Genomic DNA, 14,860 nt, shown 5'->3' with positions numbered 1-14,860 from the left:
TGCTTAATATATAACATATATTTAAAGGATATTTAAATACACACTTGAGTAGGTTGTATGCACTTTTTAGTTGTAATGAATCACGTGTTGTAACTCTTGATTTAGGAGGTGTGGAAGTGATTTATGATTTGGTATGCTATTGAAATGGGGAAAAGCCTAGAGTATTTTCAGAATTGAAATAAAGATTTTCAGAATTATTTGTAAATAAAATGATTAAATAATAAATTTTACTCCGATCATGAGTGATTCTGTTTGTTCGTGTTCTTTTTTTTTCTTTTCACCAGTGAAGGCTTGGAGATTCATTCCCTTACCACACACACACACACACACACACACACACACACACACCAAAGCACAAACACTCAAACAAACATGCACGCACGTGCACACACACACAAAAAAACACACTCACTGAAACACACACATAGACACACTTACACACACAGCATTTCCAGATAATACACATTGCTTTAATGAGAAAAAAAAAAACAAGGAATATACATGGGAAATGTAGTCCTTTGTGTTGGCTGCATCTTTTCACTAAGGACAGTTACATGATGTGCACATTAGAAGACAGAACTTTAAAAATAACTCTGTATGCCAGTTGAACCATTTCCCCTTATTTTGCTTGGGGGATTTGTTTTATGGTACAAGATTTGAAGAAAGGGTCACCCAAATCCCCAGGTACAAGCGGGTGTCATGACGATGCACAGACACTGAGTGTGAGACAGGATCACAGACAGGATCAGACAGACGGGAGGACAGTAGGCAGGACACGCCTCAGCGCTCACGCCAGCCAGCGCTCTCCAGGAACAACGGCGTCTGTGAAGCACAGTGATGTCACTTCCTCCTCTTGAAATCTCTCGCCAGGGCGTCTAACTGTCAGAAAAACAAAAAAAATGATTCAGCTATGAGGTAAAGACTATTCCCAACAGTGTACCCACCCCTACTGTCTTACACACACATATACACACACAGTTTTGAGTGCAACATCGCAGTAATAACGGTATTTAATAGTGACTCATAAGAATAATAACACTACACACACTAACACTAGACCCAGCACACTACACACACAGCACACTACACACAGCACACTAACACTACACACAAAGAAGGCTGGTCAATGGGCTTGATGGTTCATCATTGAGTTTTCACACACACAGGTGGTTAGGCCAGGTGTGACATAGATGATTGACAGGTGTGTGTCTCCTAGATGATTGACAGATGAGTGACTCCCAGATGACGGACAGGTGAGTGACTCCTAGATGATTGACAGCACATCCTCACCAGGATGCTCTTGAGGATGTTTCTTCTCTGTGACCTCAGGTAGCTGCACTCTCCTGCTTCACACAGTTTCATCTCCTCAGAGATCTACACACACACACACACACACACACACACAAAGGGAATGAAAATTGTCATGCAATCATCTGCCTTTAAAGGTCCACTAAAATATAAATAGATACGGGACATTGTTGAGTCAACTTCTTGCAGTGATATATTATTGAAATAAAGCTCTTCTAATCTAAGATGAACACATGGAATATATCTAAACCTAAGGCAGCAGGTAACACCTAAAAGATGTTTGTCTGTGGATGTGATCATAAGTGTTATAGTGGACAGGTCCAGGAGGAGTCACACACACACACACACACGCACATACACACACACACACAACGTGTCCAAGAGGAGTCACACACCCACTCACACACACGACGGGTTCAGGAGGAGTCACACACACACACACACACACACACACACACACAACGGGTCCAGGAGGAGTCTCACACACACCTGGCCCGAGTTGAAGGTGTCCACATCCCTCTTCCCACCTGGGTACCATCCATGGGACCAGTGCTGAGCGCGTGAGAGCTCCACGCCCAGGAGCAGAACCACAGCTGTTAGCAGGATCAACCTGCACCCACACACCATCACTGGAGCTCTGCACACACACACACAGACACACACACACACCACACCACACACACACACACACACACACACACACACACACACACACACACACACACACACACACACACACACACACCACACACACACACACACACACACACCACACCATACAGACACACACACACACACACACACACCACACACCACACACACACACACACACACACACACACACACACACACACACACACACACGACACCATACAGACACACACCACACACCACACACCACACACCACACACACACACACACACACACACACACACCACACACACACACACACACACACACACACAAATAAACAACTATTACCAAACCTGCTGACAAAAGTGCACAACACCGGACACACTCTCACAGACAAACTTACTAAAAAGAGATCAATACACAAACAATCAAGAAAGATTAATAATCAAACACTTATATAAAGATTAATATACAAACTAAAATTATACAAAGACAGATATAAATACAAATACATTAGGTGTGGAGAAACAAACACACATAACAGACACAAATACACACACACCCCAGGCATTACAATGGAACAGCAGCTAATGAACACACACACACACACACACTAATTAATATTGTGTAAACACTGATAATAGCATATGTGTACGACGTGTGGAATATTTCAACATAGTCTGATCTTTTGCCAGTTTTGCTGATATAAATAATTTATTTCCATCTGCTGAAATGCTTTTGATATTAAAATCACAATTACAATTACACAATTGTAGACATTATGCATGAAAATGAACATGTTTACTTCACACCTACCTAAACTAACTTTTTTATTCATTACGCCATTGTGCAAAATTAGAGAAAGTTTTAGAACGTCTACCTCGACGTCCCTCGTTGACCCTTCTCTCTGCTGGAGGTCCTGGTCTGCTGTGCGACCTCAGGACTGAGTGCCAGAGACAAACTCACACTCTCTCTGATCTCTCTGTGTCTCTCCGTCAGGATGGATACGTCTCTCTGGATGGACACGTCTCTCTGGATGGATACGTCTCTCTGGATGAACACGTCTCTCTGACAGCCTCCCTCCTGAGTCGAACCTCAGGCGTTCCTCACTCCTGCCTGCTGTGGACTGAAGAAGAAGAAGAAGAAGAAGAAGAAGAAGATCGTCGTGCTGGAGTTTGATTCTACTTGTGCTCCTCCTCCTCGCCTTCCAATTTATCTCCTGCTGGAGCCTTCATCTCTGCATCCTCATCATCTTCCTCAGTGTCAGCATCAGGTGTGGGAAGGGGTCTTGTGTGCGTAAGAACGGCTCAATTCCAATTATCATCTTCAAACAGCCTGGATCACAAGTCCCAGCCTGACCTGCGGCTCAGAGGAGAAACCTATTAGTCATCTCATTAAAGCACACACACACACACACACACACACACACACACACACACACACACACACACACACACACACACACAGACACTAACACACACACACACACACACACACACACACACAGACACTAACACACACACACACACACACACACACACACACACACACAACACACACACCACTGTCCAAGCACACACACACACACACACACAGAAGTCACACCCTGCCTCACAGGGCTGGACACTTATGCAACGCAGTGAAATGACTGGGAAATTAGTGCATTATGATTATTATTATTATAAACGTTATAACGCCTGTTGGCCTGTTGTCACACTGGAATTGTGTTGAAACCAAGTGTCTTCCTCAGAATATTTCAGCTACACTTGATGTCACTTTCTTAAAAAGAAGAATAACTTGTTAAGTTGTCAGTTAGGCCCATGTGTGTTGCTGAAGCTGTCCTTTTGGGAATGATGAATCTTTGAAGAGCTGTGTAGATGTTGTGTGGAAGAGGAGGACCTGGCCATCGCTGTGTGACCTCGGATTAATCGCCTCCATTTAATATTTCATCCACACCTGATGGGGCGAAGGGTCATCTTCTGTTCCGGAAAGATCCCTCCCCCCCACACCCAAGGCTTTGTTTTCTTGTGTCAATCAGGCATGTGGACACAGACGCAGAAGGGGCCCCCGAGGACCAGACACGAGGGACAGAGCAAACACCCCCCCCCCCCCCCCCCCTCCACCTCCGCGCCCCCTGGACAGTCACTTGATGGCTGGCAACAAGGGTGTGTGTGGATGAACAGGGGTCAGCAGCGAGTGTGTTTATGTGTGTGTGTGGAGAGTAAGCTTTGTGTATGTGGATTGACAGTGATGTGTGTGTCTGTGTGGAGAGTGGGCTGTGTGTACGTGGATGGACAGTGGAGTGTGTTGTGTGAGTGTGTGTGTGTGTGTGGTTCTGTGCGTGCAGAGTGTGCTGTGTGTATGAACAGTGGTTTGTGTGTGTGCATGTGTGTCGAGACTGTGCTGTGTTTATGTGGATGGACAGGGGTGTGTGTGTGTGTGTGTGTGTGGAGAGTGGGCTGTGAGTATGTGGTCTGACAGTGGTGTGTGTGTGTATGTGTATGTGTATGTGTATGGACAGTGATGTGTGTGTAGAGGGTGGTGTGTGTGTGTGTGTGTGTGTGTGTGTGTGTGTGTGTGTGTGTGTGTGTGTGTGTGTGTATGGACAGGGGTGTGTGTGTGTGTGTGCGTGTGTGTGTGTGTGTGTGTGTGTGAACAGTGGTGTGTGTGTTGTGTGTGTATGGACAGTGGTGTGTGTGTGTGTGTGTATGGATGGACAGTGGTGTGTGTGTTGTGTGTGTGTATAGAGGGTGGTGTGGAAGTGGGGGTGTGTGTGTGAGTGTGAGTGTGAGTGTGAGTGTGAGTGTGAGTGTGAGTGTGTGTGTGTGTGTGTGTGTGTGTGTGTGTGTGTCAGTGGATGAAGAGGGGGTTGGGTGACTGTAGACTAATTGGGTTGTTTGAATGCGATGCAGCTCCTGTGTTTGAACTGACGCCACGGATCTGTTGACTTCCTATTGAAAGAGAGAGAGCAGGTGAACCAGGAGGACAGGGTCACGACCTACACACACATACCACACACCACACACACACACTCTTATACCTGAAGCACTTCCTGCTATCAAGCGAGTCTGATGTTTCCCATTTGTGTCATTTTTATTCTTTTTGGATTTCCGTGCTAATCAGCACTCACACACACACACTGAAACAGCTCTTATTAAGGTTTTCAATGACATCTGCCTTCATACAGATTCAGGAATATTGGGTTGAAATTTCAGGTACCGAGCAACACCGTCATTGACCTACTCAACTGGATTCTTGGCCAGGTCGTAGTCCTGACCGTGGATGCGTCGGCAAAACTAAAAATCAAAAGGACACTTAAATATCAGCATTTATTTTAAGACAATTTGGATTCATTATGGGAAATGGCTGCAAGTCTGACAAATCTGCACCCGCACTCTCCAGATGGTACAAGCATTAGGGAATGCACAGGGACAGGCAACCCATGAGTAAGAATGAAAACCTCTGGTCTACAGCACCCCTAGTGACCATGTTATGTAAGGGCTGGTAATGGTCCCCTAATTCCTCTTTCATCATCAATCAAATTTAAGTACATGGCATGATTGACATATTAGGCTTCGGTGCCCAACTATGTAACCCTCAGGAGATGCATAGTTGGACAGGATCCTGGTGGTGCAGTGGTAAATATGCAGTTTGTAGTGCTGATGGTAAGTATGCACTTCGCAATGTTGATGCTAAGAGGTTCAAATCCCACTGTGGTGAAGTTAGTCAGTCATGTATCTGACCTGTCCAAAAAGAGCCCTTGTGCAAGTGTTCCAGTGCACATACAGCCGTGGAAAAAATTAAGAGACCACTTCAAAATTATCAGTTTCTCTGGTTTTACTATTTATTGGTATGTGTTAAAGTAAAATGTTCATTTTTGTTTTATTCTATAACCTACTGGCAACATTCCTACCAAATTTCAAATACAAATATTGTCATTTAGATCATTTATTTGCAGAAAAATGACAATTGGTCAAAATAGCAAAAAAGATGCAGTGTCTTCAGATCTCGAATAATGCAAAGAAAACAAGCTCATATTCATTTTTAAACTACACAATACTAATGCTTACACTTAGGAAGAGTTCAGAAATCAATATTTGGTGGAATAACCTTGATTTAAAATCACAACTTTCATGTGTCTTGGCATGCTCTCCACCAGTCTTTCACATTGCCGTTGGGTGACTTTATGCTACTCCTGGCGCAAGAATTCAAGCAGCTCGGCTTCTTTTCATGGCTTGTGACCATCCATTTTCCTCTTGATCACATTTCAGAGGTTTTTTATGGGATTCAGGTCTCGAAATTGGGCTGGCCATGACAGGGTCCTGATCTGGTGGTACTCCATCCACACCTTTACTGGCCTGGCTGTGTGGCATGGAGCATTGCCCTGCTGGAAAAAACATTTCTCAGAGTTGGGGAACATTGTCAGAGCTAAAGGAAGCAAGTTTTTCTTCCGGGACAACGTTGTACTTTGCCTGGCTGAGGTTTGTAAAAGACCATAAGGATTGAAAAAAGCGGACTGGAGGGTCTTCTAGTTCGTCTTCTCTGACATCAGCTTCATAGCCAAACTTAAGTGAAAGCCCTTAGGCTTGCTGAAGAGCACTAAGGAGTGTGCGTCTGTGTGTGTGTATTGCTGTATGAGATAATCAGTTAACAACAAATTGATACAATTGTCGTCTTAATCATTTTCCAAAAAATCATTATAAAAAAAATTGGCTCAGATACTAGACAGGAGTTTCTATGTTGCCATTGGAAACTATACCTCAACACCAACATTGTTGACCTATGGTGTTCCCCAAGGATCAATCTTCTGAGCATAGCTTTGCTGATAACACCGGAATTGAATTAACCTTCTCACCTCCTGATCCCCTTTGTGCAGCCTTTGGAGTAAAATCAGAGAGGCAAAATATAATAATAAAATATTTTTAAATGTAATTTCAGGCAGGCACCTGTGACCTTTTGAAACAGTTTAACTGTTTAGGAGTTTGAAATAGCAGGCCAGGATGTTTTCATTGACTACGGCAGGACTTAAAACCAGAGTTTAAAAAAGTATTTACTATTTTGACACAAACAGAAATGTACTATTTATAATTGAGAACTGTATTGTACAAGCACCCGTACACACACACACACAAATATAATCTGAAAGAGACACTGATAAAATCTCAAGCACTTTTATTAGGTTTCAACAATATCTTGCTTAGAAAGGCCATTAGGCACTATATAATTATATATAAATTTTAAATCATATATATAATTATATATACATATATATTCAAATTTGGAATAACAAAACACTAGAAAACAGATGCAAATAAAAAAAAACATACATTTTTAAGACAATAATACCAAATAAGAAAAGCCAAAAAATAAGAAAAGAGACCAGAGGCAACCAAGCGCTGTAAAACATGTGGAGATGGTCCCAGTACAGTTTAATACACCACTCAGAGGAGCCACTAGAGGGCGCCACTCAGGGGGAGCCAGGGACTAGAACAGGAAGCACACGCAGGCAGGGCAAAGGACAGGAAGGAGATTTAAATAAGCTTACAGTATGTACAGAGGGGGCGGGGAAAGGAGTATGGGGGAGGGGTTTACGATGGGGAGGGGCAGGGTGGGATCTAGCGTGAGATCCAATCACAGTGGGTTTAGGAAGATAAGCGCCAAGAGGAGGAAGAGGAAGAAGAGAAGGGTAGGAAGAAGAGGAGGAAGAGAAGAAGAGGAGGGTAGGATGAAGAGAGGAAGAGGAGGGTAGGAGGATGAAGAGGAGGAAGAGAAGAAGAGAAAGAAGAGGAGGAGGCTACACAGAGCACAGAGGGAGGTTGGGGGAGAAGGGAATGAACATCACATTCTAATGGGAGGTGGCGCTGTCTCTCTCACACACACACACACACACACACGCACAGGCACACACACACACACACACACACACACACACACACACACACACACACACACCACACACCCACACACACACACCCAGCAGGAAAGGGTGCAGACACACACATATACACTGCTTCCCTCTCAACCAGTGGATTAAAGGACGATAATTCAAAATGGTGGCGTGGAGAAGATCTGTTGTGAATGGAGTCTGGTTCTGAACTGAGCAGGTCTGCTTCTCCACAGAGGAACTGGATCCTCTGGGATGGAATGGGAGGAAGTTCTGGAAATGAATGGACTACAACCTTAACTAGAACGGCTGGGGTTCTAAGCTGGACCGCTGGGATATAGGGTTCTTCGTTCTAGGCTTTGGTGCCGGACCGAACCAATGGCTCTCTGGGTCTGGGTATTGAGAGTCCTCCTATGGGTGGAGTCAATCCTCACAAGGCATTTCTCCAGCCAATAGGAAGGTAGCTCTAGGAAGGTGGGTGGAGCCTGGACCTGTATGGATGAAGATTGGCACGTGTAATCTCCTGAGTGGGAGGAGCGACAGAGAATGACACCCTGACAAAGTGTGATGTCATCAGGTCCCTCAAACAATCAGCCAATCACGTCATCCCAAGTGTTTGCCAGGGAGGCGGAGCTTACACACAGCTGTCCTAATTGGAAACATTATTATAACAAATCTACCATCACAATCGCCTGCAGCCAATCAGATATCTAGCTCAGTTTCATTAGCCAATCAGATATCTAGCTCAGTTCCATTCCAACTGCTGTTGCCAGTGGGGCGTGGCCAAACCACGGTGTGCGTGACAGGTCAAACAGGGGCTTTGGGTGCCGACCGGAATTCCAATTCCAAATCAATACTTTCATTGGTCAGGGGATTGAGTGTGAGCTTGTGAAGGCAACACACACACCTCCAACCCCCATCAAACGTTCTGGGGCTTTTCATAATGACAATGACACACACTGACACACATTCCAAACCTGGGCCTTCGTATTGAGGTCGAGTGTCTGCTACGAGCGTGTGTGTGTGTGTGTGTGTGTGTGTGTGCATCTAGTGGAACTGGTTCAGAGTGCGGTGTAAAGAATTGGCTTTGTGATGTCATCTCCTTTCAGGGCAACAAGCATCATACGACTAACGGAGATGTTTGGCATCTATAGTCAGGTCACAGAGCTAAAGCTGTAGGCAACAGAAAGAGAATGTGTGTGTGTGTATGAGCGGGAAAGGACACACACACACACACACACACACACACACACACACACACACACACACACACACACACACTGTGGTAATGTGGTCATCTGTTAAAGTGAGTAGGACGTGTCCTTGAATACAATCCCAACTAAAAAGACTCCTGCCCGTCCTCGTCCTCGTCCTACTCTTGTAAAACAGGTTCTAATCTAAAAGCAGGCTGAGCTCCAAACAGTAACCCCTCGATAGCGGACTGCTGTGTGCACACGATGAGAGAAACCAAAACACACACACACCATTAAAACACACACACCGTTAAAACACACCTTTGGAGTGTATAGCACAGGTGAGCATGCATCACTCTTGACGTCCCTAAACCTAGCTGTTCCCTCTCTCTCTCTCTCTCTCTCCCTCTCTCTATCTCTCTCCATCCCTCTGCTCCCCTCCTCCTTTCTATATATCCCGCATTTCTACCACTCTGCCATCGTGAGGAGATGGGTGGAGTGGGGGTGGGGTCAGGAGTGGGGGGCACAGCTGTATTTGGCACTCCATTTGAGTTGGGGGGAGCACCTGTGTGTGTGTGTGTGTGTGTGTGTGTGTGTGTGTAGAGACTGAGGAAGGGATTTGGCCTTAGTGTGTGTGTGTGTGTGTGTGTGTGTGTGAGAGTAGAGATTGAGGAAGGGATTTGGCCTTAGTGTGTGAGGGTACAGACTGAGGGAGGGCTTTGGGCTTAATGTGTGTGTATGTATGTGTGCCTGTTTGCTAAGAATACAGGATGCATCCTGATTGGCTGCTCATGTGACACAAAAGCTTACTTGAGCACCAATCAGATCTCAGATCAGTCACAGAGATCTGTCACTCGACTGCAAAACCAAATAAAAGTCGTAAAGTAAAAAGAGTAAAGCAGAATCCCGAGTGCAGCCTGCAGTTCCACCCCGCTCCACTAGGGGGGCAGCGGTCTCTTGGGCAGGGCCAGTCTGGGCCGGCCCAATGCCAGGTGCATTCTGGGTAAAGGTCACTCTAAAACCACAGGCAAACGGCCCTCTAAAAGCAAACGTGGGAAAGGGGGAAGTTTATGTACAAGAAGAGAAGGGGGCATATTAACATCATCAATATTACAAAATATTCAAGAAGGCATCTCTGATTTTCTTTTCTCTCCGGTCAGGTTCTCTCCGGTTCTCTCCGCCCGTGTCCGTCCGTCCGTCCGTTCTCTTGTTTTCTTTTCCTCTATCACTCCACGGAACCAACCAGCAACAGGCTTCAGTCCCTGTGTCCCCATGCCTACTTGAAGTTGGCGTAGTCAGAGAAGGCATCGATATACTCCTGGACCACTTTATAGCAGAACTCATACTGCTCCTGGAGGAGGAATAGGGGGAGGAGAGGAGGAGAGGAGGTTAAAGACAGGCTGCTAAGAGACAACAATAAAACAATTAAGCAATAAGGTTCGAGAGGCAGTACTGTATCGTCAATAATGTACTGTTCGAGGGTGTTGTTAGGCCCGACACGTAGCGGAGCAATAAAATATGATGATGATTGTTTAAGTAATTGTGGCAATCTTATAGCTGTAGCGAAGTTGTGGACTTGTTAAACTAACTGGTGAGAGGGCAGAATGGCTGGATGAACTGTGGTGAGGATGCTGATTGGTTTAATAAACCGTGGTGAGGTTTCGAATTGGCTGAATGAACTGTGGTGAGGTTTCTGATTGGCTGAATAAACTGTTGTGAGGTTGTTGATTGGCTGAATGAACTGTGATGAGGTTTCTGATTGGCTGAATGAACCGTGGTATGATTTCTGATTGGCTGAGGGGTCAGCGAGGTGAGAGGTGATTGGCTGAGTGGCCAGCCAGGTGAGAGGTGATTGGCTGAGTGGTCATCGAGGTGAGAGGTGATTGGCTGAGTGGTCAGCGAGGTGAGAGGTGATTGGCTGAGTGGTCAGCGAGGTGAGAGGTGATTGGCTGAGTGGTCAGCGAGGTGAGAGGTGATTGGCTGAGTGGTCATCGAGGTGAGAGGTGATTGGCTGAGTGGTCAGCGAGGTGAGAGGTGATTGGCTGAGTGGTCATTGAGGTGAGAGGTGATTGGCTGAGTGGTCAGCGAGGTGAGAGTTGATTGGCTGAGAGGTCAGCGAGGTGAGAGGTGATTGGCTGAGTGGTCATCGAGGTGAGCTGTGATTGGCTGCTCCACTCACCAGTGTCTGCACCATGTGTGGCCTCTGCAGCCTCAGGCTCTTGACCGTCTGGAACACGTCCAGGATTCCCTCCGCCTTCACGCGCTCCAGAACCGTGCTCAGAGCACAGAAGGTTCCGGTCCGGCCCGCGCCCGCACTGCACACACACACATAGAGAGAGAGAGAGAGACACACACACACACAAAGACACACACACACACACACACACACACACACACACACACACACACACACAAAGACACACACACACAAACAGAAAGACACACAGACACACACACACAAAGACACACAGACACACACACAGACAGACACATACAAAAAACAAAGGTTAACATTAGCAGGCAGGAAGTGTGACAGCTGAAGCCACTGCTACTGACTAAGGAGGTTGAACCCTATTGGCCGAGGCCAGTCTGTCTGGCGATGTGATTGGTGGAGGCTCACCTGCAGTGCACTGTGATTGGGTGGTTGCCGGACTGCTGCTGCTGCTTCTGCACGGCGGCGATGATGTTGATCATTCCCTTACCGTCCGTCGGGATCCCCACCTCAGGCCAGCCGTGGAAATGGAACTGCCTGACCAGACGGCCCTTATTCTCCTACAGAGAGAGAGAGAGAGAGAGAGAGAGAGAGAGAGGGGGGGGGGGGAGAGAGGGGGAGAGAGGGAGAAGAGAGAGAGAGAGAGGAGAGGGGAGAGAGAGAGAGAGAGAGGGGGGGAGAGAGAGGGGGAGAGAGGGAGAAGAGAGAGAGAGAGAGAGAGAGAGAGAGAGAGGAGAGGGGAGAGAGAGAGAGAGAGAGAGGAGAGAGAGAGGGGAGGGGGAGAGAGAAAGAAAGAGAGAGGGAGAGAGTAAGAAAGAAAGAAAGAGAGAAGGAGATAGAGAGAGAGAGAGAGAGACAGAGAGATAGAGAGAAAGAGTCAATTGTATTGATTCTAAAACAAGGTGCAGGGTGATTGGTGCATGACCCAGTAAGGTGCGGGGTGATTGGTGCAGTGTGGTCACATGACCAGCCATCTGTGATGTTACTGGTGCAGGGCGGTCACATGACCAGCCATCTGTGATGTAACTGGTGCAGTGTGGTCACATGAACATCCATCTGTGATGTTATTGGTTCAGCGTGGTCACATGACCAGCCATCTGTGATGTTACTGGTGCAGTGTGGTCACATGACCAGCCATCTGTGATGTTACTGGTGCAGTGTGGTCACATGACCAGCCATCTGTAATGTTACTGGTGCAGTGTGGTCACATGACCAGCCATCTGTGATGTTACTGGTGCAGTGCGGTCACATGACCAGCCATATGTGATGTTACTGGTGCAGTGCGGTCACATGACCAGCCATCTGTGGTGTTACTGGTGGAGAGCGGTCACATGACTCACTCTGTTGTTGGTGACCAGCAGGTCTCTGATGGTGTAGCTCTCGCTCTCCTCCTCCCTCTTGAGCTCGATGGAGATGTCGCCGTGTGCAACCACCCCATCACTGGGCCAGTATAGGGCACACTTCTCCTGCAGGGGGAGGGGGAGAGGAAGAGAGAAATAGGGAGGAAGACAGGGAGAGAGAAAGGGAGAAAGGAATGAGAGGCAGAACAAGATGAAGAACAGAGTGTACAGGTGACAAACAGAGGGGGGAGTTCAGAGAGGAAGAGAGAGAGGGAGAGTCCATGAATTAGATTATCCTGAGAATCAACATGAAATAAGAGATGGCGGTATGTGTGTGTGTGTGTGTGTGTGTGTGTACCTGTCCTCTCTCTCCTCCAGCTCGGTGAGCATATGTGCATGTGTGTGGTGTGTGTGTGTGCTGTGTGTGTGTGTGTGTGAGTGTGAACCTGTCCTCTCTCCTCCAGCTCGGTGAGCATGTGTGTGTGTGCGTGTGTGTGTGCATGTGTATGTATGTATGTGTGTGTGTGTGTGTGTGTGTGTGTACCTGTCCTCTCTCCTCCAGCTCGGTGAGCATGTGTGTGTGTGTGTGTGTGTGTGTACCTGTCCTCTCTCCTCCAGCTCAGTGAGCATGACGATGGAGCAGCTCCTCCACTCCCAGATCATCCTCCAGAAGTCCTCGATGGTGTGCTGCAGGGGGCCCTGGCTGGCCATGTACGAGTCCTTCTGACGGTACCCCTGCACATACACACACACACACACACACACACACACACACACACAAAAAAACAAGTCTTAGCCCTACGTCATGGAAGACTTCTGCATTTGAAATACACACATATGATAGTTGAGGCTATATGCTCCATAAATGAGATTCTTGGAGTCTCTTAACATATCAAATGTGATGCCAACCGTGGTGTGTGTGGCGGTGGTGTAGGTGTTTGTGGCAATGATGGTGGTGGTGTGTGTGGCGGCGGTGGTGGTGTGTGTGTATGGTGTGTGTGTGTGTGTGTGTGTGTGTGTGTGTGTGTGTGTGTGTGTGTGCGTGTGTGGCGGTGGTGGTGTGTGTGTATGGTGTGTGTGTGTGTGTGTGTGCGTGACAGTGGTGGTGGTGGTGCTGCTGCTGTGTGTGGCAATGGTGGGGGTGGTAGTGTGTGTGTTGATAGTGGTGTGTGGCGATGGTGGTGTGGTAGTGTGTGTGTGTGTGTGGCGATGGTGGTGTTTCTTACGTCGATGAAGGAGGCGTTGACGTAGTCCGTGTTCTCCTCGCCCCTCTTCACAGGGATGATCACTCTGTTGAACTCATCTGAGGAAATAATCATAAGCAAACATGGTAAACACACACACACACACACACACACACACACACACACACACACACACACACACACACACACACACACACACACACACACACACACACACACACATATAATCTCACACACACATAATCACACACACACACACACACATAATCTCACACACACATAATCACACACACACACACATAATCACACAAACAAACAAACCCAAAGACAAAGACAACACCTCATATACACTGGCTCACACAAACCCCACACACAAGCGATTTACATAAACACACAATCAAACACATAAATGCACAACCACACTCAATACACACACACAAATGCACCCACACATCTGTGCACACACACACAGCCAGAGGCCTTCACACGCGCACACACACACGCGCACACACACTCACACCCACACACGTAGGCCCTCACATGGAATGATTTGTAGGACGCGGTTTTTCTTCATGTTGGCTGGAAGGTTGCCTGTTCTCATCTTGTCATTCTGGATTTTTATGGCGGTCAGCTTCTGGTGGGGGAGAGGACAGCGACAGGAGTCAGCCTCACTCAGACAGACAGGACACAGACAGACACACAGACAGACAGACATCACAGGAGTCAGACAGACAGACAGACAGACAGACATCACAGGAGTTAGACAGACATCACAGGAGTCAGACAGACACACAGACAGACAGACAGACAGACAGACAGACAGACAGACAGACAGACAGACAGACAGACAGACAGACAGACAGACAGACACTCAGACAGACAGACAGACAGACAGACATCACAGGAGACAGACATCAAAGGAGACAGACATCACAGGAGACAGACATCAGAGGAGACAGACATCACAGGAGACAGACAGACATCACAGGAGACAGACAGACATCACAGGAGACAGACATCACAGGAGACAGACATCACAGGAGACAGACAGACAGACAGACTGACAGGAGTCAGCCTCAGTCAG

At 47.0% G+C, this 14,860-nt stretch overlaps 2 protein-coding genes across 3 annotated transcripts in view; both read right to left on the bottom strand.

Moving 5' to 3' along the window:
• Positions 1 to 840: 840 nt before the first annotated feature.
• Positions 841 to 1,935, bottom strand: gnrh2 (gonadotropin-releasing hormone 2; the record flags this gene model as incomplete). The annotated part of the gene is made up of 3 exons (XM_080834094.1): positions 841 to 879; positions 1,291 to 1,374; positions 1,798 to 1,935. 3 exons carry the CDS (start codon positions 1,933 to 1,935, stop codon positions 841 to 843), a joined length of 261 nt encoding a protein of 86 aa, XP_080690220.1.
• A 5,217-nt stretch (positions 1,936 to 7,152) lies between these two features.
• ptpra (protein tyrosine phosphatase receptor type A) overlaps positions 7,153 to 14,860 on the bottom strand; it is a 17,038-nt gene continuing 9,330 nt past the window's right edge. Inside the window, exons 12-18 of one of the 2 annotated variants that reach the window (XM_080834661.1) lie at positions 14,317 to 14,410; positions 13,798 to 13,874; positions 13,172 to 13,306; positions 12,572 to 12,697; positions 11,640 to 11,791; positions 11,199 to 11,334; positions 7,153 to 10,370 (exon numbers count right to left, since the gene is read on the bottom strand). In XM_080834661.1, coding sequence (XP_080690787.1) covers positions 10,296 to 10,370; positions 11,199 to 11,334; positions 11,640 to 11,791; positions 12,572 to 12,697; positions 13,172 to 13,306; positions 13,798 to 13,874; positions 14,317 to 14,410 — 795 coding nt within the window. In that variant the 3' untranslated portion in view covers positions 7,153 to 10,295. The remainder of the gene's footprint in view (positions 10,371 to 11,198; positions 11,335 to 11,639; positions 11,792 to 12,571; positions 12,698 to 13,171; positions 13,307 to 13,797; positions 13,875 to 14,316; positions 14,411 to 14,860) is intronic. The other variant, XM_080834662.1, reaches the window with a different exon arrangement.

Source organism: Sprattus sprattus (assembly GCF_963457725.1).
Source record: "Sprattus sprattus genome assembly, chromosome: 3".
In the NCBI taxonomy this organism is placed as follows: Eukaryota; Metazoa; Chordata; class Actinopteri; order Clupeiformes; family Clupeidae; genus Sprattus; species Sprattus sprattus.
Note: the sequence above shows the minus strand (reverse complement) of the source record. Positions and strands in the feature narration are given on the sequence as shown.